This window comes from Orbicella faveolata, unplaced genomic scaffold (genome assembly GCF_042242905.1).
Source record: "Orbicella faveolata isolate gen_17 unplaced genomic scaffold, um_ofav_v1 contig_14, whole genome shotgun sequence".
NCBI lineage: Eukaryota > Metazoa > Cnidaria > Anthozoa > Scleractinia > Merulinidae > Orbicella > Orbicella faveolata.
The window spans coordinates 18,569,095-18,594,211 of NW_028301541.1; the positions used below are offsets into that span (position 1 = coordinate 18,569,095).

The 25,117-nt window shown below is 37.8% G+C and overlaps 3 protein-coding genes across 5 annotated transcripts in view; 1 reads left to right on the forward strand and 2 right to left on the reverse strand.

Annotated features, from left to right (window-relative positions):
* The window catches only part of LOC110064498 (dystrophin-like), a 30,620-nt gene extending 26,857 nt beyond the window's left edge, over positions 1–3,763 (reverse strand). Inside the window, exons 1-2 of one of the 2 annotated variants that reach the window (XM_020771552.2) lie at positions 3,595–3,763; positions 3,359–3,425 (exon numbers count right to left, since the gene is read on the reverse strand). In XM_020771552.2, the coding sequence (XP_020627211.2) occupies positions 3,359–3,425; positions 3,595–3,610 (83 nt within the window). In that variant the 5' untranslated portion in view covers positions 3,611–3,763. The remainder of the gene's footprint in view (positions 1–3,358; positions 3,426–3,594) is intronic. The other variant, XM_020771553.2, reaches the window with a different exon arrangement.
* A 39-nt stretch (positions 3,764–3,802) lies between these two features.
* Positions 3,803–15,534, forward strand: LOC110064499 (mitochondrial ribosome-associated GTPase 1-like). Of its 2 annotated transcripts, XM_089286856.1 has the most exons (12): positions 3,803–3,947; positions 4,034–4,097; positions 4,522–4,627; positions 5,785–5,868; positions 8,555–8,617; positions 10,216–10,312; positions 10,463–10,524; positions 11,162–11,201; positions 11,623–11,679; positions 12,508–12,589; positions 13,700–13,791; positions 14,640–15,534. In XM_089286856.1, the coding sequence occupies exons 1-12, from the start codon at positions 3,815–3,817 to the stop codon at positions 14,789–14,791; spliced, it is 1,032 nt and encodes a 343-aa protein (XP_089142982.1). In that variant the 5' UTR covers positions 3,803–3,814; the 3' UTR covers positions 14,792–15,534. The 2 variants fall into 2 exon arrangements, with proteins under 2 accessions (XP_089142982.1, XP_089142981.1); XM_089286855.1 differs by having other exon boundaries at positions 13,700–14,748.
* A 1,441-nt stretch (positions 15,535–16,975) lies between these two features.
* On the reverse strand, positions 16,976–18,518 carry LOC110064543 (uncharacterized). The gene has a single exon (XM_020771605.2). It carries the CDS (start codon positions 18,174–18,176, stop codon positions 17,598–17,600), a length of 579 nt encoding a protein of 192 aa, XP_020627264.1. The 5' UTR covers positions 18,177–18,518; the 3' UTR covers positions 16,976–17,597.
* Between the last annotated feature and the right edge of the window lie 6,599 nt (positions 18,519–25,117).

Below are 25,117 nucleotides of genomic sequence, written 5' to 3' on the forward strand. Positions count from 1 at the left end.
ATCAAAAACAAAAGTTCTTAAAAGGACATAATAGTACGATCAGGTTAGACTGGGATTGCCAGATCAGAGGGGTGGGGAAGATGTTTCAAACCAAAATACTTCAGTCTGTGAGAGAGGATGTGATATTGGATATTTTCTGTAACAACATGACCGAAATTGACAGAATCTATGAAATGAAGACTTTCAAGTTGAAATTGATCCAGCAAAACTAATGGGTGTTTGGAAAACCCGAATAGTGAATAGCGAATTGTCGCATATAGCGAATAGCGCATAGCGAATAGTCTTGAATAGTGCGAATACACTGTAGTAGTGAAAGTGGTGAATAGTGACGAAGAGTCGTCAATAGTCACTGCTTTAGATCTAATATCCTGCATTAAATAATTATCCAAATAAGCAACAGAATTTCAGTGAGTTTATTAACTTTTCTTCTCCAGACTCAGGCTAGGGCTGTCCATTGCCGACATCAAGAATACAGAAAACACAAGGATAACCTAATAAAGACATATTTACGTTTTTGCAGCACTTGGTTAAAACAGAGGAAATTATGTTTAGAAACACCTTTTGTCCTGATAAGAGTCTGCGCTTTTTAACGGGAAAATCCCAACCTACGTTGCTACAAAGTTGATTGCGAGATACTGGGTACCCTATTTGCTACGATTTGTCATGATTTGCCACGATTTGACACTATTCACCACTATTCAAGGCTATTTGCACTATTTGCTATTCGGGACTTTTCGCTGTTCGCTATTCGTGACTATTCGCTATTCACTATTTGGGTTTACCAGAAACCCAGAACTAACACTTGTTCCGAGCTGGTTTACAAGAAATCGATGGGCCCCCTAATTTGTTGACAGCTGGTATTTACTCCATATCCTTGGTGGAACTTATTAATAAACTTGACGGAACTTGGCGGAACTTATTAATCTTCGTCAACCGATAAGGTGTCTTCGTTCAAATAATGATCACCTGCGACTGCACATACCGGTGTTTAGGACAAAGACCTACGGGGGACGCGCTTTTCCATCTTGTGCGCCAGCACTGTGGAATAGCCTCCCACTTGATGTGAGAAGTGCCCCATCAGTGGATACGTTTAAAACTAAGCTTAAAACGTTTTTGTTTAATAATGATCTTTAGTATTTCTATAATGAATTTTAGTATCTTATGATGAATTTTAGTATTTAATGAATTTTAGTATTTTATCATCCATTGTAATTTAATATATTTTCCTTATATTGGTTTCGTTATCGTTTTTCTCATTTTTATTCTGTAAGAGCATTGAGATTTTTTAATGTACTGCACTAGAAATAAATTATTATTATTATTATCCTTTTATCTGGTAATATATTTGACTGAAAAGCCCCAAGGGGACATGAAATAAAAGTATGTAATTGTATGGTGTGATAAAAATTTAAGGTGACCTGTCCCATTTCTTCAAATTCTCATATAGCTGTGCGATGAATTTAATCAACAATGCACTTTGCATCCAATTCCAAAGTCTCATTTTTAACACCAGCTTCTCAGCTTTGAAGAAGGAAAATTTGAAACAAATGACTTGTTTGTCAAGAGGTATCTACAAGTAAGTTTGAATTGTAGCCTTGGCTGTAAAATCACAGAGTAGTTTTAGGCAAATTATTATTGTATTTAATACACAGTTTAAACTCAGGACTAAGGTAATGTTATACTCGTGATCCTAATAAGTAAGCTTATACAGAAAATAACTATCATCACTTACCATTTCTAAGTGATGATGTCATGCACAGTACATGTATAAATAATTAAGCTTAACTAGCACTGGGAGCGAGATACAGTCATGAAGAACAAGAAGATCTTTAAGATCTTACAACCGCGCTTTTAAAAGTTAACTGTTTTGGTAGCATGAGTGACCCGAAGAAAAAAAAACGGAAAAAAAATATCGGTTTTGAACCTATTTCCAGCAAATTTGGCACACTGGAAGCTGAGAAAATTACTCTATTTCCGGTGATCATTTTTCAGCTCTTTTCATCATATCCCCCCCTCGGGAGGGTTTTGTAAAGTTAGCAAATTAGTTGCAAGCCACCGTAATGGTGATTGCTGTCGGCGAAATATTTATTTGCTAAAAAATTGCGGCCAAATCTTTCGGAGATGGAAGTCAGGACATTTGTAAGGATACAGAAAGTAATTTGGGACCAGTTGCTGACTTGTAAGGCTGAAATTATCCAGAAGTAAGGTTTTTTTAACGTGAACGTAACGAAGGCCAGGCGGTGAATAAATTATCAGCTCTTCTCACTGTCTCGTTCTGTTTTTTGTTTCGTTCCCTTTTGGAGTCCGCCGAGGTAATTTTTTTGTCTAAATAACTTGAGAAAAGTTCGAAAAAGATGTTCCTCTTGAATTTTCAGCTTTCAGGCAATAATCCTGGATTTTTTTGACCGAAACGTAGGTTCACTGGTTATGTTAATGTGTTTTGGTGGCTATGGGCGACCGTCGCTTCCTTTGTCGACTCACGCAATGAAGCTAGGTTACAAAAAAAATCTAATAATATTTAGTTCTGGTTTTGTTCGATTTCGTTGAAATTTTAATATGACGAAGCTGGATTGTCAACGAATAGATTTTAATACTGCCGATATGAGGTAGCTATTAACGCTAAAGTGATATATCGCTTCGATGTCAGGGTTTTGAAGAGATTTTTTTGCAACGTGTAGGTTCGGCGTAATTTTGTAATCTGAGATTTCTGTTGACCCTGAAGAAACAAAGTTTGGCGAGTAAACATTACAGATTGCGTAATTCAAAGTTGGCCGAGTGGAGATCTGCGTCTGGTCTCCGACAAAAAAAAAAAAATAAAAAATAAACCAAGGGTAGAACATGAACCGCGCTCAGCCCATGGCCGCACGGTTAACAAGAAGATAAGAAGAAGATACTTCATTTATGTGTCAGTTGAGGATCTGATACCTTGATTATGTGTCAGTTGTCAGTTGAGATACGTTATTTATGTGTCAGTTGAGGATCTAGCTCCCAAGGGTTTTTTTTTTCTGCCATCTTGTGTCATTATTAAAACACAGGGGAAGTGTTATCAGAATGTCACGTTTTCACAGTTGCACTCGTAAACAAAGTACACGGAAAATAAGTTTAAGTTATGCATTTATCAGTTGCTTCCTGTGCAGGCCATTATAAAACTTCCCATCACTACTTAGCATGAACGGTTTGAAATCAAGAATATGTGATATATTTTGGGGAACAAAATGCGACAAGTCACACAACTGCATGGATGCAGATATTAAGAGTGGTGTAATAAAGAAATTCATGAAGTAAGTTACTCGATCCACTAGTAAGCTTATTTCGTCGAAATGTAAAGGATGTGAAATAGCTCGTATACCACACATACTTGATGTAATATGGGATTCCGTTGGTCGTTTCAGAGCGTTCCCAACCGTCAGGCAACTTTCCTATCACTAAAAAAGAAAGGCTTAGTGTAAATCGAAAGAATCTATCAGTTATTTACAAATGAGGCTTATTAGCAGCAAAGGACGCCAAAAATTTTGCCAGCTTGGGGGTGATTAAACGAGCGACGTTCAAGCGACTGATCTTACGGAATTCCATTGAATTTGAACAGAAACTTACTCGTAATCCCAGGCATTATGTTTTCTCTTTCAAAGGCACACGGGAAAAGTGGTGAAGGTAACTCTACATTTGTTTACAAAGCTCTACATTTCGCTTGTTTGCTAAAACACTCATCGACTTGGAATCCAAGCAGCGTTGTTTATCCGCCCGCGGTTTTCCCTCCATCTTCAGCGGTATTGCAAGAAGTCCCGGCATACCATTCGCGCAACGCAAATTAAAGATGGCGGTCAGTCCGTATGTGAGTCGTGCAGAGTTGTGGCTTGCAAATGCAAGTTTTCGACCGTCTTTCCGACTTCCAGATGAATTTCACCCAAGCATCTTTTTAAAATGGTTTCCGGGAAGTATGGCAAAAGGTGAGTTATTCATCATACTCTGTTTTCTGCAGAATCTCGACATATCACATATGCTCAACTTTATTTCTCTGCTTGGTTCTTGAAAGGATTCCGCAAGATGCAACTGCGGATACGAAAATGCGACTGTGTGATAGAAGTTCACGATGCAAGAATATCTTTTTTATGAGTTAGAATTTTATTTCAGCTCAGGCTACATTATCAAATAAGAGTTCAGGCGGCTAAATCCGCACACCTCCTCCCCTTTGAACTTTACCACTCAGAAATTTAGGCAAATTTTTACCCCACCCCCAAAGAAAACAAGATCAAAGTGCCGGCACACACTCACTTTCCCCTTCAGAATTTATAAAAAAATTAAAGGCACCGACACTGTTGCCCCCTCAGAAATGGTAATTTTAAGACTCCCCGTCCCGTTCGGATTTTCTAGACCCCTACTAGGGGGGTCTGGGTTAAAAATAATGGAATGGCCCGATTTGGTTGAAAAAAATTATTTATTAGTTGTAGTAAGGTGATATAACTTGTTATGACAAGAAACAGTGATTTTTGTAGGTTTTTTAATGTTCCTTAACATGGCTTAAATTCCCTTCACTGGAAGAAATCCTAAGTTTCAAAATAATCTATCAAGCAGACCACATGTCCTGGTGCTTAACAAGATGGATCTCATAGGGATAGCAAAGCAACGGGTTTGTGTTAGAAAAACATTTTATTTTAACCATGCCTGATCCACCCATTACATTTATATTATTTTATCAAAAATATTATTTTAGCCCCTTGAATTTCTTGCACTTGTGTTCAAATTAGAATCTAGCATGGATACAGCATGTTGTTCAGGAAGAAATGTTTTTTTTTTTTTGGTCTAGGTCAGGGAGAAACAATCTTGTCTGGCCAGGGAAATCCTCATTACCTTATCAAAGTCAGGGAATTTATTTAAAGGCTGCTGCAAATTTTTAAGGGTGATCATTGTACAAAGAAAGTTGTGTTGCATAGCCAGTAGGGCTACTAGATTTTCCTGTCACGCTGGTGGATTCTGTCCCTCACTTGCTCAAGGGCAAGTGAGGTTTGCCGTGAAACTTTTCCAGGAAATTAAAATGAAAGAATTAGAATGATGTACTGTAAGGAATGATTCTTTCTTTCTTTTTTTTTTTTTTTTTTTTGAATGAGGGGGGAGGGGAGGGGTAGTTAGTTGTGAGGATGACTTTTAAAGGTCAGCTCAGTCACGGTATTTCGAGGGCTTTTTGCCTAGTAAACACAAAATTACCTTTAAATTGAAGGAAACCTGAAAATAACAGCTTACTAAGATAGAAAAACACGAAAAAGAAAAATCATAAATCATAAAGGATCGAGGATGGTTAACGATGGAGAAGATTAATGTGGATTACAAATGATAAACTTTTGAAAATTTAGGTTAAACTTTTCAAGATGTACCAACGGTGACATAGCTCGTTTAAGCTAGTACCGTACATTATACATAGCTATAGCTTGCCTGAAGGGTAAGCCCACTTCTCCTTTTATTTTTTAGCACGTTACGTTATCTCCTCTTCCCTGACCCTCTCTGGGTTTGTTATAATGTAACTGACATCAAGTATCCATTTCCTATGATCCGTGCTTGTCTGCTTATAATAGACCCTTTGCATCACCCAGTCACGTGGTACAAAATGAGCCCTACTAGGATGCAAGTTACACAGTGGGACATCAAAAACAAAGAAACAAGCACCAGTCCAGCTCGACTTTCCTTTGTTTTGAAAGTCCTGCTGTGTAAATTGCATCCCAGCATGGCTAATTCAGTACCTTGTGACCACACTGTGCAAGGGGCCTATTTTTAATTGTATTTGAATTACAGGAGATCCTAAGACATTTAGAGGATGAAGGAACAAGAACCTTGTTCACTGATAGTAAATCACAGTATCATCATAGCATAAAAAAGGCAAGTTTGTTAAATGGTCAGTTCCATTTAGTTAAAGATGATGCCTTCCTGGTTTAAGTACAAGTTTATTAAACTTGATTTGGTCACAGTAGGAAAATTTTCCTTTCATTTCAGTTGTGTACTTGGTTGCGTAGTTGATTGGGTCAGTATCAACCCTAGCACAAGTGTGGCACTTAAACCATGCCTTGCATGGTGCACGTAACATGTATGCAGAATGTGTGTGCACTAACAAGAGTAGGCACCGTCCTTAATATGTTTGTGGGGGTGGGGTGTAGTGAGGGGGGGGGGGGGGGGGGAGGCTAGTGAGAGTGAGAATGTACCTGCAAGGAATCATGATGGTTGTATTCATAATCTTGGACTGGATTTTTGGTTTAGTGAATAGTCAACTACCATGATTCCCTGCAGGTGCATCTCATAGAGGGGATTGACCATTGAAGAATGCTTCAAAGGTTGGCTTTGGCCTGGGGCACTTGACATTTTTATTTATACAGTCAAGACATGTACATGTACATGTACTGTAGCTTGCTGGAAGTGACCTTAAGGTTACTTCCCACCTTCAGAGGCCAAAAAAAATCGTTTTTTCTTTTATTTGACAAAATTTAAATTCGTCATTTTATCTAGTGCTTCCAAAGGAAAAACATTAAAAATCTAAAAAAGCGGCCGAGTTATTTAGAAAAAACGTATTTTCAAATAAAGTTAATAAACTAGGAAGGTGTCATAATCTTGTCAACGGGCGAGAACCCTAGTGAAATTTTCGTGGCAAACGCTCATCGCTCGTATTTCATGTCATTTGCATATTTTTATTTACATCACGCACTTGACAAAAATTTTCACGTGAAAGCTCTTTACACTAACTCCTATGGAAAGATCAAAAGCAGAAAAAAGTCCTTGGGTAAAGAAAACGAAAAAAACCGGCCCAAAAAAGAAAGAAAAAGCTCCATATTGTCAAGGAAAGAAACAAAAACCTTGCCGGAAGCGACAAAGGCTCTTGGTTTGGCCAAACGCCTTCGATAATCTCGGCATCTGCTGAAGATCCGGAGCATTCAAATATCCTTGGAACAAGTAGCTTAAAAATCAAAGTCAACGTCAGTGCATGCTGCGAGCAAGATTCTTCGTCGGAATCTGGCGGAAGCGATGAAGAAAATGAAACCTACCCAGGCCATTTCAGCAATAAGGGTATTTCTTAAGCTGTCCGTCGATTCCTCAACGTCTTGTTTTTCAGCAGCACATTTTCCACCTTAAACACTTTTGGCACTGGTTTTGCCTTTGCCTTTGCCTTTGGTGTCATTGCCCATTATATTACGTCGCTGTCCTAAATTGAACTCCACTGACTGAGATAAAAAAAACATGTTGCAATGCAAAGCTTTTCCTGGGAAATCTTGATCTATTGTCAGAGACACTAGGAGGTCCTGTTGTTCCATTTGTTTGCGGTTTTATTAGGCGTGATAATGTCCGGACAAGCTGAAATCTTGCATTTGATTTTTGGAGGAATACATCCACTTTGAGTGAATTTATAGGGTATACAGATTTGACGGATTTTCGTGAAATTTCGCCAGAGCATTCCAGAGATAATGACAAACCAAAGTGTCTCGGGAAATTTTGATATTTAACACATTTTTCCTGTGACGTCCATTTACGCAACATGTCTCGCATATTTTTAGCTACTCCAACATTAGATGTGGATATCTAGACAACCAATCAGAATATCGAAAAAGCCTGACACACTTTTGTTGATTGATGCCTTGTGAATAAGACTGTGCAGCCATTTTGCTCATACTGCGGAATCCGATAGCTGATAAATTCAATAGAAGAAGCCTCGGTCGCTTCACGCCTTACCGCCTCCTGACACTTCCTAAAACAAAGCATTGCTGAAATTGTATTTTTTTGTAAAGTACATTTATTAAGCTTTCTTATGATATATAGTTTGTTGGGGTTTTATTGAAACTGGCGCGTGTACGATTTTTTTCCCGAAGGGCACCCGCGAAGGTGGGAAGTAACCTTAAACAGAGCGAAGAGCACTAGAAAAGGGGAAATGTGAAAGAGCTCAGTAGTGTCATGTAGTGTGCATCAGGCCCATTTTGTAACATAAAGTGACTTTATGATGTATTTCCACTCCCCCCATTGGCCCTGAATGGGACACTAGTCCAGGGCAGGGTTAACCCCAGCATTACATTTGCTGGTATAGACCTGGTAGTGCAATGACCATGGTTGGGGTAAAATGTGGACTGCTTGATCCAGATGGATTCCAGCATGCTAACCATCTGGCCCGGCGGGAGGGGGGGGGGGGGAGTACTCCCTTATATGGGCGATATAGATGTATGCAGCCCTAAAGGGTAGGGTTTTTCAGTCATTTTGGTCATAAATAGGGCATCAATTTTGGCCATTTTGGTCTTAAATAGGGAATGGTTTTAGCACTCTAGTCTTGAATCATGTATGTTTCTTAGAAGAAGCTACTTTTTCATCATTATCAATAACACTGTCAACAAAAGCCCTTCATAACTTACATTTAGGGCAACTGTGCCAGCTACAAAGGTCATAAATAGCAACAAAGGGTTTTGGGAGGTGGGTCGCACACCCCCACCCAACTTTTTGGGGAGTTTCCCCCGCCCCATCACTGGGCCATTTGGTCACCATGCCTCCTTGTGTACATGTATATACATGTATAAATTCCAAATCTTCATTTCAGGTCATTCCTGCTGCATTAGAAGCTATAAAGGATGCAGAATATGAGGGAACTTATATTAGACCAGTTAGTATTCAACGTTTTTTTTTTTTTTTTAAATATATTTATTGTTAGCTGGACACAAGGAGAATGTTTACAAGTATGTTCATGCATTTCTAAGAGTAGTAACATTAGGACAACAAATTTTGTACTTGGACACTTTTACTTTTTGAATCACCTCAGAGTCTACTTTTAAGACATACAAAAATTAATGTGTAATTTTTGCAAAATAGAGTTAAATTAAAAATTAGTGGTTGATAAATTGTTTGACATGAACTGTGGTTAAAGTTAACTAAGGTTATTAGTAGAGACTGATCAGGGTGAATTGCGTACAATATGAGCATGTACATGTACCAACATGAATTTGTTACGAAAAGATAAAAAAAAAGACAATTAAAAGCTCTGTAATTTCCAATATACATCAAAAAATACATCAACGTTATGGGTTACAAGTGTTTGAATGGATACCTTACAGACAGTGAAACTGTGTGCCACATGTATAATATTATTATGCATTGGGGAAATGCCTTGTGGTACTAAAAACAAGAAACTAAGATTTGAAAAAAAATATAAACAAATTAAACAACCACAAGAAAAAACTGGAACTGGCAGATAAAATGAAATGCTTTAAATATAGAATATATTACTTGCAAAAATTTTCAGACAATGAAAATACCATAGAATTCTGAAAGTAACGGTCCCTGCCACTTTCAGATTTAGCAGGCAAAACAGCCAAAAGGGAACGCTTTTGGGTAGCCATGACTGGTGTAGCCATTACAGTGTATCATTTGACTCTGCTGCTAAAGAAAAACAGCTCATAAATCATAGTTCAAGAAAAATTCAGTTAAGCTTGAAATAAAATAACAAATAACTCTTCATGATGCTTGGTCATGCGGTCAGGCTGTTCCATCTGCATTGCTCTTGAGATCAGAGTTTTTCTGTAAGTGACTTCGTCAAAGGTCCGCTAATAACTTTCGGGTGGGTTGTAGCATACTTTCGGAGGGACCATTACATGTACTTTCGAGGTTCAATAGGAAGGTAAAAAATTAATGTTATTTTCGGGAAGCCATTACTAAGGGTTCAAAATTTTTACAGTACAATATAAGACATTTAAGCAGCTCCAAAGCTCTTAGTTTCCTTTATGGAGTGAACTCTTTAAATGACACTGCCTGAGATATGTAAGAATTTGTGATATTTTCTTGTTGGTGTATCCGTAAAACTCTGAGGGTATGGTGAAACTATGATTTGCACAGATGTTGTTCCTGTATAATTTGCATCTTTCAGCTAAAGTGTTCAAAATTTATGTCCAGAATTAAACATCCAAAATAAAACGCCCGAAAATTTTAATGTCTGAATTTTTTTGCAAGTAATGTACATGTACACGTATATAGCTGTAGTTAGGAGATGACATTGTTGCAAAAGTTGATTCCATCTACAAAATACATGTATGAGGCAGTCTAACATTTATAAACTTTTTCAATAATGCAATCATAGCCACATACAGTGCAGTACGTTTATGATCATATTCAAATTATTTATTATATGATTGTTTTCTTTTTACTAAATGCTGTTTGGCACTTAGTTGTTTGTTTTTTTTTTGTTTTTTTTTCATCATTATCTTACAGGAACCAGATAAGCCCTACAATATTTTGATCTGTGGTTTACCAAATACTGGAAAATCTTCTTTAATCAATGCACTACGAAGGAAATATATGAGAAAAGGTGTGTGTGGCACGTTATACTGACCAACCTTTATTGTCAATTGACTTAATGTTGATTTGTCTCCTGACCTCCGATCACTTGAATTTAAACATTGTTAATTAACCTTTAGATCAGTCATGACGTAATATTTTTGGTAAAATCTGTTGTTAGGCATAGCAACAAGAGTTGGAGCGGTGCCAGGAATTACTAGATCTGTTCAAGAGAAAATTAAGGTACCGTAATAGTTTGATTTTAACTTTGTTATTACCATCTGATTAAAACAAAAAAATATTACTTTTCTCTGAAATAAAAGTTGTGTATGTGTGTATCCAGTTGCAAGTATTTTATATCACTCCTGGGAAAAACAAACCTGGTGGGATTGGTAATTCAACATTTGGTCTTACTTCATAATTTTTATTTTATACGTAAATTTTTTTTTTTCTGGGACGGATACAGTGACAATTACTACAACTTATCTTGTGCAGAGACACTACATATAGTTGTAAAACACGCATTTTAAGATAAAGGCTCACCTGAGAGAGTGACACTGTGGTAATATTATATAAAATAATTGTAAGTAAATTATACTATAATAATATGGCACAGTAGTCTTGAGGTAAATTTGCTATATGAACCATTTCCATGGAAACAGCCATAAGCCATGTAATATTTTTGTGTTTGAAAGGTCTGAGTGCCACACAACTACACTTTCTTCAATGGGTACATGTTAGCTTGCTTGAGGAATATTGGTCCTTGGTTGTGTTTATATACAGACCTCGTTGCATTTGGCATTTACTGCCACATTCTTTGCCCAATATTCCCTAACACAGACCTCGCGCTTGGTTAGTAAGAGGTTAATGTTTTTTTCAGGTTTGTGATGAGCCAGTGACGTACATGTATGATACTCCAGGTAAGTTTGTAAACTTCAATAATTATGTAATGCTAGTGTTTATCAAATAAAATGTTGACCAGTGTACCTTTTTTACTAAATGTGACTGTAATTCATCAGTCAGAATTAAATTTAAGGCAAAATTGTTTAAAGAACAGGGATTAAAGTACATGGCAAATAATTTATTCTTATTTCCTATCGAAGGACATTACTGGTCAGAATAACAAAAACACATTTAAAAATAGGTATAAATTACAGTATTTTTCTCTCTCTCTCTCTCTTTTTACTGATCTCACGTGACTGATCTAAAGGTTAAAATTGAATTGAATTGAATTAGCATACAGCTGTAGTTGTTAAAGTAAAACAAAGAAGGCTCTGTTTAATTGTAGAACTTCTCGTAAGTAACTTATTGTAGTTTTTTAATACTTTCATTGGTTTTCAGGGGTTGTATCTCCTTATGTACCAACTTCAGAAGTAGGAATGAAACTGGCTTTAATAGGTAAGTTGATATGCATAGCTGCAAGGAGTGTTGCTCATATAATTATTTGATGTGATAGATTCTAGAGAAATCTGCAGTTTGAGGTCAGCCAAAAACCACTTGGCACCAAACTGCCATGGCTGAGCCCAGTGGGGTAAAACTTACTTGGGCTGGGGCACTACACTGTCGCACAAAATACATTTAGGGGTAAAGGAGAGGGATTGTTGTTGCCAAGGTTATACCCCACAGAGGACCAAGAGGAATACATCTTTAGAAGTACATGTACATGTAAGAAAGTAGTTCTTGGTCACATTTTGGGGTTGTTGCACTCATCTGTGTTCTTGAGTAGCACACCGTTAGCTTTTATTTACTTTTCAGTGTCACCCTTGTTAAATTAAGTCTATATTACTACTTGTACTATTACTTATTGTAGTGTTGTTTTTAGCTGCGTAATGGTAGGAGAGGGTTTGTGATGAGTGTGATAATTGGTAGTATCTCATTAAACAGCAGGTAACACTGCTAATTGCTCCAAACTAATTGCTATGGAAACTGGGTAGAGTAAAGTGCAAGTGCTCATTGAAAGAAAATCACCATTACAACAGTTTTGGATGCAAAGCTACAATTAATTTTTTTTAGGATAAATTTACATTACAGTCCCAGAGGAGTTGCATCGCTGAGGGTAACAATTTTCTTGTCCAGTAAAAGTTTTGGACCTTAGGGTCAAGTATAAAGGGTTAGTGCAAATGGACCAGTCAGGGTGCATGTTCATTTTGTGAACCAAAAGGATGGATCAAGATGATTTATAATTTACGTGTACACAGATCTATGTCACATTTCATCACACCACAGGTTGTTTTAAAGACCATATTGTTGGTGAAGACCTGATCGCTGATTATCTTCTGTATATTTTGAACAAGACAAAAAATTTTGAGTGAGTTTCAAGAGCAGATTTGCATGTTGTTGTCATTTGACTACAACTACCAGAATTTGTTTCATTTTTTCTTTATTATTTAAATTTTGAATTCCCAGTGAGGTTTAAATAACAATTGCCCTGATTATCTCAAGAAACAGAAAAAGTGAAGGATTCTAGTAGTTGTAGTCGGATGATGCCATCATGCAAATCGCCTATTCCAATATCCTCTCAAGATATCAATGTTTATTGGTCTGTGCATGATTTTTGGCTTTCAGAAAACTGAAAGTGATAAAACAGGGTAAAATATTAAATTTACCTTCTTTGTGGCCCTGCAGCACTAAAACACTGGAATACACTTTCTCAACAAGTTAATAGGCTAATAATAGATTTTTATTTTATTTATTTATCTATTATTTTATCTTTTATCACTTTTAAACATATTGCAAGCGCATTTGAAAACAATAAAATACTGTTGAATTTGCACCATGTTAAGTGCTTATTATTATTAACTCTAACTCGCTTGTTTAACTTTCCATTAATTTTAATTATTAACTAGATGTTTCAGCTTCTCTCCACCCTCTCCTCCCTCCTGTCCCCTCCAAACATTTGAATATGTCTGCCATGTCAGCTGTCCTGGATGTACAGTACATGTACATGTGTTCATGAAAGCTGACCACATGGTTCTTATAGTCCTTGTTATATCAACCGTGTTTAAGTGTGGCATTTCAAAAATAAGAAGCAGGGATGGCACAGTGATGACAGCACTTGCCTCCAATCAATGTGGCCAGGGTTTAATTCCAACCCAGTGCCATAACTGGGTTGAGTTTGTTGTTGGTTCTCGCCTTGCTCCGAGGGTTTTCTCCGGGTTCTCCGGGTTCTCTGGTTTTCCTCCCTCCACAAAAACCAACCCTCCAAATTCCAATTCGACCCGGATAGAGGACCTGCATGAAAACCATCCAAGGCTGATGTGGCTTCCTCTCTAAATTTTGTATTTTTTTTTCTTTTTAAGAGCCTGTAGAAAACTCTGTAGATCAATCCTCAAAACTACTGAATGATACATAGTGTGGAAAGTAGATGCTCTGGAAGATTTTGGGCTCAATAATGTTATTATTTCCACTATGATTTCAGATATGTGGACATGTTTGGCCTCGCAAACCCTAGTGATAATATCAACTTTGTCATGAGACAGCTAGCAAACGAACTCAATGCTACAATTTCAGGTACATGTAGTGCTTTTGTTCTTGCCAGGCTTAAGTCATCTCAAGAAATTCTCCCAAGCTTAATTGTAAAGGATACTTTTAATCATACATTACTGAACGTAGTAAACACCGCCAGGAGAAGACTGATGATATACTTAACAGTTTCGGGGGTTCAGGGGTTGTCAATAACATACCAAACCCATGGAAAGTCTTTTGAAATTCTGAGGTGGTGGGGGGAGCGTGTTTCAAAAGCCAACGTTTTAGTTTAAGAAGTACATGAACATGTACAGTATGATACTGAATGGTATTTTAAGAGAAGGAAGCTTCAGAGGTACGGATTTAGGTGGCTGTCTGGAGATTATAGGTAGTTTTGTGCATGGAAATCAATTTGGATCCATTTATAAATACCATAATTTATAGTCATAAAATTTTGAGCACACTTTCTTTCTGGAACAAAACAATACAGATCAAACTGATAGGCTAAGAAAAAGTCAGCATCTCTCATCACATACTTCATTCTAGTCAAACCTTACATGTAGCTCTATAAAGACTAGTTGCTTGAACGTGAACTCTGTATTTTATGAAAATCTACCATTCAAACAACTTTTGAGCATGAATGTTCTCTAAATGGAATTAAAGAGTGGATTTCTGATATTTTGCTGATTATCTGTGGTGAGTGTTAGAGGATCAGTGTTACATGTACATCAAGACAATAATCTCCTAACTGATGGTTTTCTTTATTCTTGTCATGGGTCTCTTGATAATGTACAAATATTGTAAGGATAAGTTATACATGTATGTTGATCACTATTATTAGGAAATATAAAGTTTTTCTCGTTTTTTTTCTTTTTTTTTTTTTTTCGTAAAAGGTGGAACACCAGATTACCACAGAGCCTATGTTCATTTCATTACAAGATTCAGAAAAGGAATGCTTGGCCGTGTGTTGCTGGATCGTGATCAACTAAAAGAGAAACAACATTTTTTGCCTGCAAGTGGTCATTCAAGACAAGACTACTTGTAGGCAAAAAGGACAACTGCTGTGCATAATTTGCCTCATGGAAGTATCCATGTACATGACATTTGTAATACTACATATGTAGTATATTGTGTGGTATTGCATCTGATAGTCTCCCAGAGTTGCATTCCTTTGGGTGATCAAGATCAGGATCAATGATCCAAGATCTCTCAAATGATGTTGCTCAAAGGAACCAATGAATCTTTATTCAGAGTTGATTCATTGGTTATTTGGTTAGAGGGGAAGTAGCACTACATTATAACCCAAGCGATGGCTGCATGGGAGTTTGGTTTCTGGTAGGTTTGTATGGACGCTTCAATTGGCAGTGATGTTTTATCACCCTCTTCCTCTTTAAATTCCTGAGCTTCTAACAGAGCATAAGCAGGGAACCGTCGCTTTCCAGCAGGTCCTGTTTTGCGCAACTTTCTTTGCGGCAGCCCAAGTTGTTCCCTGTTCTTTTAGTTCCGCCTTACAAGCTGGCCTCCATGACTGGCTTGGTCTCCCCCTGCCCCCTTCGTTTTCGCTGCGGACTCCGCTCCAATGCTGCTTTCACTATACATCACCCTCTTTGTTTAACCGTAAGTAATTCTTGTCAAAATGAACATAAATGTGTAAAAAAGAAAATTGAAAAAATTATATATTTGTAGAAATTTATTTATTAAATAGGATTTTCATGAAATGTGTATTCTTAATTCTGTTGTTGTAATTAAAACACACTTAGTGTACTAATAAAGCATACATGAAGTAAACACTGGAAACAGATCACTGGAGAGAAACAAATAAGGGACAGCCACCAACTACTTGGCAAAGGAGCTGACATATGTGAGGGGATTTTTTAGGTAAAAAAAAAAAAATTCAGTTTCCCCCAAAGAATATTACCCCTTGCCAAAAAGCCCAGGACTTTGCTTTTGTTTACGTTTTTGACTGGATTGGAAGGAAATGCATGCTAAAAGCTGTACTTCTGTAACTTGATAGAAACAGAAGCACAAGCTGTTTACAAAATGGTGTGAGCAAAGATTTCTGTTTTGATATTCAAAATATACATCTACAATCATTATGATTTCCCTTTCTTCTTCTGTTTGTTAAGAGAAATACATGCGCAGTGACAATATTAATTCTCTATGATGCTATCAAGTTGAAGAAACATTTCTGAAAGCTAATGGGGACTTGAACAACCTGTGAAAACTTCATCTTCACTCAAGGTTACCCTTAGAGCACGAAATGTTCACCTTCACATCAGCAACCCCACCCCCTCCAACCTTCCCCTTCCTTTTGAGCACATCTTTGCCAACATTAGATTGATTAAATGATAATAACAACAGAACACTACCATATTCTTGCCCCTTGTCAAAGAACACAACAAAACCCCACCCTCTCTCCACAGCAGAGGTCCTGCCATTTGTTAATAGAAATCTGCTGTGCATGGTGACTGTAGACACAACAGCCAAGCCACGTCATTTTAAACCAGCATTCTCATTCCTCAGTAGATTTTGCTTTTTTTAAAAAAGAAATATGTGGTGACATTATTTTTTCTATGATGCTATCATAGAGCCCTTCAGGCTGCTGGAGCTCTGCTAATATAACCATTGTCAAGTGCTGACGATAAACAGGATAATATCACTTTGGTTAGACTGAACATCACTCCGGTTAGCCTGAATGCTCCTGTTAGCCTGCTTATTCAATGAAGGAAATGGAAACACGATTCAGTGCACTGCAGAGGTCCTGGAGGTCCTGCCATTTGCCTATAGAAATCTGCTGTGCATGGTGACTGTAGGCACAACAGCTGAGCTAAAACAAAACCCTGGTATGAAGTCTCTACACAGGAAATAATCCAGTGTACCATTAACTTAATGCGTATCATTAACTTGTGGGAGGCGCGGTGGCCTTGTGGGTGGTGTGCTTGACTCCGGAGCGAGCAGTTCGGGTTCAAGCCCTGGCCCTGGCTGGGGACTTGTGTTCTTGGGCATTACACTTCACTCTCACAGTGCCTCTCTCCACCCAGGTGTATAAATGGGTACCAGCAAATTTTATGCTGGGGGGTAACCCTGCGATGGCTAGCATCCCATCCAGGGGGGAGTAGAATATTCCTAGTCACTTCATGGTATGGAAACCAGGACAAGCTCCGGCCTGATAGGCTCAAAAGCAGGCTTTACTTTACCTACCTGCAGCACATAAAGCAGTGAAAATAGCTTTTCTTCAAATCAATTTTATTATATTATCCCTTTGTGTTTAAATATAAGGTAACTGTACACTTTCTCAAAATATAAGCCTGATACAATTCTTGAGTGGAATATGCAGAACAAGTGCATTCTGCAACATTTGAAATAAAAGCCTTGTTCCCCGACCAGAAAAATAAATGTAATAATTTATATTTTCCATTATGTCAGAACCTAAATATAGCAATTATAACTGAAATTTCGAGTGCTTGTTTACCCGCTCTTCAGAAACTGCAAAAAGATATGCAAATCTTGAAACCACACAAAAAATCTTTTAACAAACTCTTACAATGTACATACCGACAACTTCATGTCTTGTACTACCTTTAAATAAAATGTTTCACTTAGAAATGCTAAGTTAATCCAAACTAGATTCTCGTTAAAATATGTGCTAATCTACATGAAACTAAAATTCTAATTTAATACTCGTTTACAAAGCTCAATGGAATGTATCCCTAAGGCTTTTCAACACAAAGTTAGGAATATTTAATTAATGTGTTTAGTGAACAACGACGCCAACTTTTTCCTTCACAACTGCTCATGTCTTTCGATTTCCGATTTGATGGTTCACAAAAAGTGGAAATGGTGTTAAACGTTTATCGTTCCCCGGCAATTTCGTCTTCTTGGCTCGCCAAGGATTCATCTTCGCCGGAAGTGTCGCTAGTAGTACTAGCACTGTTGCGGTCGCTACTGATTTCACTCAAGTTTTCTTCATCTTCTTCCTCCGGTATTTCTGACAATGCCCTCTTCGATTGTCGAGCCAGGTTTAGCAGTTGAACTCGCTGAGCAAACGAAAAAACGATTCGTGTAATGAGATGATCGACGTGCTCCTCGAACTCTTGGAAACTTTTCTGGTTCTTCTTTGCCATTAGCTTGTTCATCCATTTTCCTCGGGTAGAACTTTCTTTCACATGGCTTTCGATCTTGAACAAGGTTTCTTTTAGATCGCTGTAGAATTCGGCTTGGCGAATGAATTTGACATCTGCTCCGTTCAGAACTTTGGTAATCTGCTTGACAATAGGCACAAATCGAAGGACATAAGCTTTGTTGTGTTTAGCGCTAGAGATCGCCCAGTAAATGTTATCCACGATGGCAAAGATGGACCCGGGCCTCGCGAAGTAGCTGTCACTGTTGTTAGCGGCCATAGCGAGGTAACTGGCCCCTTGGTTCTTCATCTGTAGCCTAAACTTTCCTTTTGAGCTTCAAAAACGAGATTAGACAGTGTAGTTCCTAATTTCTTCCCCGCTACCAAATGGCAAAACGAAGAGAGTTCAAGCCAAACACAAGGGTTAACTTCCCTCGTCGAAAATTACTTGAAAGAATTCTCGCAGCACCAGAATACCTTTGAATCCACTACTGCCATCCAGGTCGTCCTCGCAATCACCATCAAAAAATTCGCTCATTTAGGAAGATAGGATCGCTTTTGGTTGTTTAAATTGCACTGTAAAAGACAGTCTTCTTTAGTTCTTCCAAGTCGCTTCTCTAGGGCAAACACTGAAACGAACAAGCGCCGGTTTATGAATAGTCCGTGAAAACTTGATTATCCTGTTAGGAGAAATTTGCATACTTAGTCGGGTGGGGTGGAAGGGGAGAAAATGTCCAAGAAATATCACACGAATTTGGCTCATAACCACAAAAGCTTCATATCATTCCATTAAAATATCGTTTATTAACCCTCATAATGTACAATTTTATAGGTTTTTTACAAACGTATCGCTGAAATAAATTCCATATATTTTTTGTGCCCTAACTCCTCCCGGAGCGTCTTTGTACAGTGTTCATTAGCATATCTGGTATCTGCGTTGCTATTGGCGGAACTGGCTATGCGTGCGGATCTTCTCGTTCTTGTGGGGATAATTTCGCGCCTAGTTACGAAATATTTATTTTTAGCTTATTGCACAACTGTTGTTTGGGGTGGTGAAACTTCGGTTGAAAAATAAAAACATCTCACGCTTTGCTTTGACACATTTATCCGTACACGACGCTAAATTCTAAGGCAAATGCGAAGTTCTAATCAGGTAATAAATGAGGTAGACTACAAATACTTTCTACGAGTTTTCTACTTTATTTTTCTTCAACATTGTATTCGCAGAAGCAAATTTCGTGAAAACATCGAAAACTTTGTCACGAGTTTTCTTTTATCGACACCTGAGGAAGTGTTGTCACTAACTCAACGAGTTTTTCACGTGAATTTTTCCTTATTCAAAGTAGACCCATGTTTATAAGAATAGAGAAAATCATGTGACTAGTTGAATATAAGCCAGTGACGTGCGTAAGGGATAATCCCAACATATTTTGAGATCCCGAAAATCTTTTTTATCAGTATTTTGCAAAATCAAATCACTGTTGACCAGGGTTTGTCAAATCTAAAAAAACTAATACAAGATCTTGATAAAGATCCACAAAGAACTAGTGCCAGCATTCAACTTTAATTTAAACTTTTCATTTTATGGTTTAAATTATTTTTTTAGTTGCAAATAATTCATTATAGACATTGTATCATAGTTTTTGTTTATTTTATTATTTAAGGGAAGATGTAAAACTGATGTCAGAGGTTCTCATTTGTTTCTCGTCAATTGCCGTATCCAAAATGGCAGAGACCATGCCAAGACGGACTGGTATTACACTCGTTCGCTACGATCATTCGTGAGAGATACAATCAGCGCGGACCAGAAGAGGAAATTCATATCCCCGCGCGGTTACAAAATGACGGCTTCGAAGCGTCTGTGAGGAGGATTTAGATGAAGTTTTGAACGACGAGTAGATTTATACTAAAGCAATAAGATTATGGGCGATTGAAACCTTGGTATCTTTCTTGGCTGTACTCCATAAAACACACTAATCAACGTGAAACTCAGACAAATTTTAAATTTTAAATTAGCGTATAGTATGTCATAGTCTTATTTATAATATATATTTTTTAGAATTGTTTTATTTTTAAATACATTATTCTTATATTTTTACTGTAATCTCTTACATTTTAAAGGGCGTTAGAATATTTTATAATTCTAGCGCTATATAAATCTAATATCGTTATTATTATTAATGTTATTATTATTATTATTATTATTATTATTAAATTCAGGGTATTTTGTAGCTAGAAAGTGAAACACGAGGACTAATTTTTTTCTGTTTTTATTTGGAGTTAAACGCTTTCTTTGTATATTCAGCTGGAGCTGGTTCTTGAAGCCATAGACGCATTTGAATACATTGCAGATCTAAATAATTGCGAGATTCTTATATTAGCGGTCAGGTAGAAATAAATTCATTTTTTACTAGGCGCTGTCCTAGCTTGGCGTTGCCGTCCTCATTGTTTAAGCTTTGTATTGCGTAGTAAGCTAGTGCAGTCTTACATGTGCGTTTTTTGTCCCAAGCATGAGTATCCGAGACGAAAAAAAGATATGTTGTCTGATGATTAGGTAAAGACTAAGTCTCCATACGAGCCAAATTGGCCCTGCAGGCCCGAGCTTATCTCGGTTTCTGTAGCATGAAGGCGCTAGCCCCGCAGGGGTGTAGCTCCCTTTAAGCCAGTAACCCCGGGCTTACAAACGTTTCTCTGTATATTTATTTTTTTCATGGAATATTCCTTTTTTTATTTCATGGAACTAGTTTTAAATATCATGGAAGCCGAGAGAGGCGATCCATTGGTTTGGAAGGAAGTGTATGAGCGGGGGAAACAGATTTCAGCTGAGTTTGACATCAGGCCATGCATGCCAAGAACACCCGGAAGGTAGCAACACAGGTTGAATGTCCCAACCACAAACCCAGAGTCCTACTGGCAAAGAGCTCTTACTGATCATCATATACAAGAAGTGAGCGACAAGATCTTATCACAGGGGATCGCTTCCTAGCCCTGTATCTTCTCCCAACAAAACCGCAGGGATTAAGCAACGATGTCCAAGCTAAGACGTATGCGGCGTACACATGCGATCTGACCGACAAGAAAGCGTACGAGAACGAGACGGTTGCGGTGGAAAACAAAGTGGCTGCATTCAACTGGAGAACGACCAGCAACTCTGGCTGACACTCTCGACTGCATAAATCCAACTCTTTATCGAAACGTTAACACCATCTTCACGATCCTTAGTTCTCACGATGCCTGCGTCAACTACAACTCCTAAGCGCAGTTTTAGCCTGATGCGCAGAGTTTAGACTTATCTACAGGCAACCATAAGGACAGAGCGACTCTCGGCCCTTGCTCTAATGCACGCGTTCAAGGACACACCCATTGACGGGGAGGCCGTGGCTCGTGAGTTTTGCGGCAAGAAGACAAGGATGCTAAACTTTGGATTCCCATAAAACTTGACTTGAGATACTTAGCTCAGCATTCAGCCTAGTAGTACTGGGTTGTATAGTACAATCCTTTAAAACTTTAAATCAGATCTCGTTTCACGGTTGCTAAATATTCATGACATGAGGATATTTTATAACAAAGTGTTTTATCTTACATATAAGCCACCTTAAGCTGTAATAAAGTATGAATTGAACAAATGATAGGCCTACTTGACTTTCCCCCGACCTTCCCCGGCCGCACAACACCTACCTGCGAGGTGTGGAACGGGCTTACAAGGTCGAAATGACTAGCCACGCCCCTGATAGGACTATTTGTACTCCCCCCCCCCACCCCCCATCCCACCTGTACAGGATGCAAGTCTATCGCCGGGTTACCCCCGGCATTAAGTTCGAACATAATGCATATCTTACAGAGCTGGTTCCTGTCAAAAAATCAGGAAAAGAAAATCAGACTCGGCCAGCAATTAATCCCTGCAGAAAACCCATTTTCACGGTTAGGGTTAGGCTACCAAGTCAATAGAAATTCCCCTTAGGGCCTGTTTACAAGGAGGGAGGGCTACCCTAGCAAGCGGGTTAATCCTAGCTCGAGGGCAATAGATAGCCCGGGTTTACAAGCAAAATTTCACAGGCAGGGTAACCCTACAACCGGCCCCGGGACAACTTAATGCGCGGTTACACTAAAAGGGTATGGAAACAAGTAGAAATTTAACCCGGGTAGGCGGTTAAACCTACTTGGAGTGTTTACGAGGGAAAAATTTAACCCACCTACCCAGGTAACCCTAGCTGCCTTGTAAATTCGACGAAGAAAAAAAAACAGGAAATGTGTGAGTGCTAGGATAACCCACTTGCTAGGGTAACCCTCTCTTCTCGTAAACAGGCCCTTAGAAACGGACTTTCTCACAGAATAGGTTTGTCTGAACTAAAGACTTTGTTATACTGATTATGAATTGCAACTCCTGTGTCGTTTCATGCAGTCATCTTATCGCACATTTCCTTGACCGTCTGGAACACAGACGAAAGTTAAACAGTTATTATTCATTGAGTCATACATGTGTGTACAGCATACATTAAGAAAACAAACATGTACCAGCTAAACTGTGTAAGTGTGACTTACATCGAGGATGGAAACTGAAACACGAGGGGAAAAAAATGAAACGTGCCTATTGTGTAGCAATGACAGATGTCATTATACGCCAAAATAGGACTGTGCCACATGCCTCAGAATAGGTGATAGGGCTGGATAGGCTAAAGGGAATTACAAATTTCAGTATAACTGCTGCGGGCTGCAGATATTAAATATTTACTCGCTCAGTTTCTTTAATTCGATGCATGGTCTGTAGATATATCAAAAAGACTCCGTGGCCAGTCGAAATCGAAACCGTATCCTATGGTTCGAAAGTCTGATAACTCGCGCGTCACTTTTATTTTGAAGGAGACGCTGTTGTAACTGCCAGAGGCTAGAAATTTGAATTTCATTCTGATTTGAATTTGCCATCGAACGGTACGTACGTACAGTAAGTTTAACTTAATTTTTGAACTAAAGAACTAACGAAAACTGTTTTCTATTTAAGATAAACTATACCATGACATGAACCTAGAAATTAGTAACATTTTATAAAAAGTGCAATTGACCACTAAGAAGTATAAACTAGTCAAATTAACTGGTTACTATGTATTGAGATGTTGAGCATGGTAAACTATACCTTGCCATATACATTAGATAAAACTGGAGAAAAATATCTTTCCTGGAAGAGAGAAGAAAAAATTGATTCTGAAAAGATGGGTGGGCGCTGAACGGAAAATTCATATTTGACTCTCAGCTCTGACAGAAGTAACAAATTAAAAATGAGGTATTTGGGTTTCGTTGGTAGTAGAAAGCTATCTATGTTATAGTCCAGTATCTTGGTGTTAAAGCATGGAATAGAATATATGAACAAGGCTGTGATGATTCTTCTGTTATCTTGCAGACAAATTACCTTTTGTGTTCTGACGAGCTTAGCTTTTACAGGTTTTTGCTGTCATATTTTTCCTCACACTGCGAAACAGAAATAGTGGTGAGTACATGTTTGACTTGATGCAGGTTTCCTGTGACAGTATTCTAATAGACCTCGTTTTTGGTAAATATCCTCACCTATTAATCTAATGCTTATTCTACATACATACATACACACTTAAATGAACCTCCACAGTGCGGCTTTTGACTTTTACAATTAAGATTACATTGCAATTATTTCAAAAAGTAAAAAGGAGTAGTGAAGATTCCAAGAATTTTCTAAGCGCCTGTATTTCAAGGTGTTCTTAAAAATTGTCACAAATTTACAAAGTTTTAAAATCGTTTGTAAAGATTTCCAGACATCGACAGCTCTCCAGACAATAGTAATTTTAAATATAAGGCTGCTGTAAGGTTTATAAGGCTAAATTTTGTTGATCAAACGTTACATAATAGAATAGGTTCTACCAAAACAAATATATAGTACAAAAAAAAGTTGTGCTGAAATTGCTGGCAAAAGTAGTATAAAGTAAAAGATTCAGACTGCCCTCGTATAACTAATCGCAACTGGGCATTGTTATTTCTCATTTAGAAGATTTTCAACGCCACCAGTAATTCATTGTCATTTCACAGGAAGATTGGATTTCGTTCTGATCCGCACATCTCAAGTGACGGTTAGAAGAGTAAGTTTAAACCATGTTTTTATGACTATACGTATAAGGTTTAATTTGATTTAGATTGTAGAAATATGGAGTTACATATATGAAGGAAACGTTGCAAAGTCCAGTGCAGAAAAATATACTTTAGAAGGGATCGACCGAAATCCTCGGCTACTTTCAGTTCCCATGCTCGCTGATCTTCGTCTGTGGTTTTTCTTTCTTGTGTTCATTTTATTTGTGACTGTCAGTTTGTCACGTCTGTCTTAGCCTCTAACTGGCAGCTACACGTGTTTATCTTCGCGTGAGGCCTACAGTTTGTGCTTCTTAATGGTGTGCGATTTCCAGATTTCCGTGTTATTTTTCTCCGTGAATTATGAGTTTTGCGTCTATCTATGTCTGTGATCAAGACTTTCAGTTTAGCGTATTCCTTTAGATCTGGGGCTTTCAGTTTTCTTGAGTTTATCGTGGTCGGTAAATTCCAGTTTTGCTTATTTATGTTTCTTTGTGGATTTTAAGACATGTTTGTCTATCTTGGCCTGAAAGTTTCATTTTTTTAAGTAGGGTTTGTAGTAGTATCTCGCAATTGTGTAGCTCTGAAGTCAAAATTTCAAAATTGTTCTTCTATGTAAGCGGAGTTTAATCACAGGCAAAACAGAGACTTTTTTATATAAATACGTGCATTGAATAAACTAGTGTTTTTTTTTGTTTTTTTTTTCATTTTTTTTTTTTTTGCTGTTTTCCCGTAAACAAACGAAGCCGTCCTCTTGTAAAAAACAGACTCAGGACGTTCGTTGCTTTTGCATCCTTGAAACCGAGTGAAAGAGAATAACTGGTAAGTTTATTATGTTATTTGTGGCTAAACACGTTATTGGTTGTTTTTCAAACAAAAATGATCCTAATGGTAACGAAAGATTATTGAAGTCGCTAATTATGTTTTTCTGCTAATAACCACTGACAGTGAAAATATGACAGTCCTGTGTCACGTTACGCAAACAATTCTTCCTTTTAAAGGCAGCGGGAATTCGATAACAGATTGTTGACCATTTAATTGTGCGCACGTCAGGATAGACATATTGTTGGAAACGTCTTCATCAATTTTTGGTCTTTTTCAACGCACAATATTAAATTTATAATGTTATTGTGAATCAAGAATTTTCGATTCGAAATAACAAAC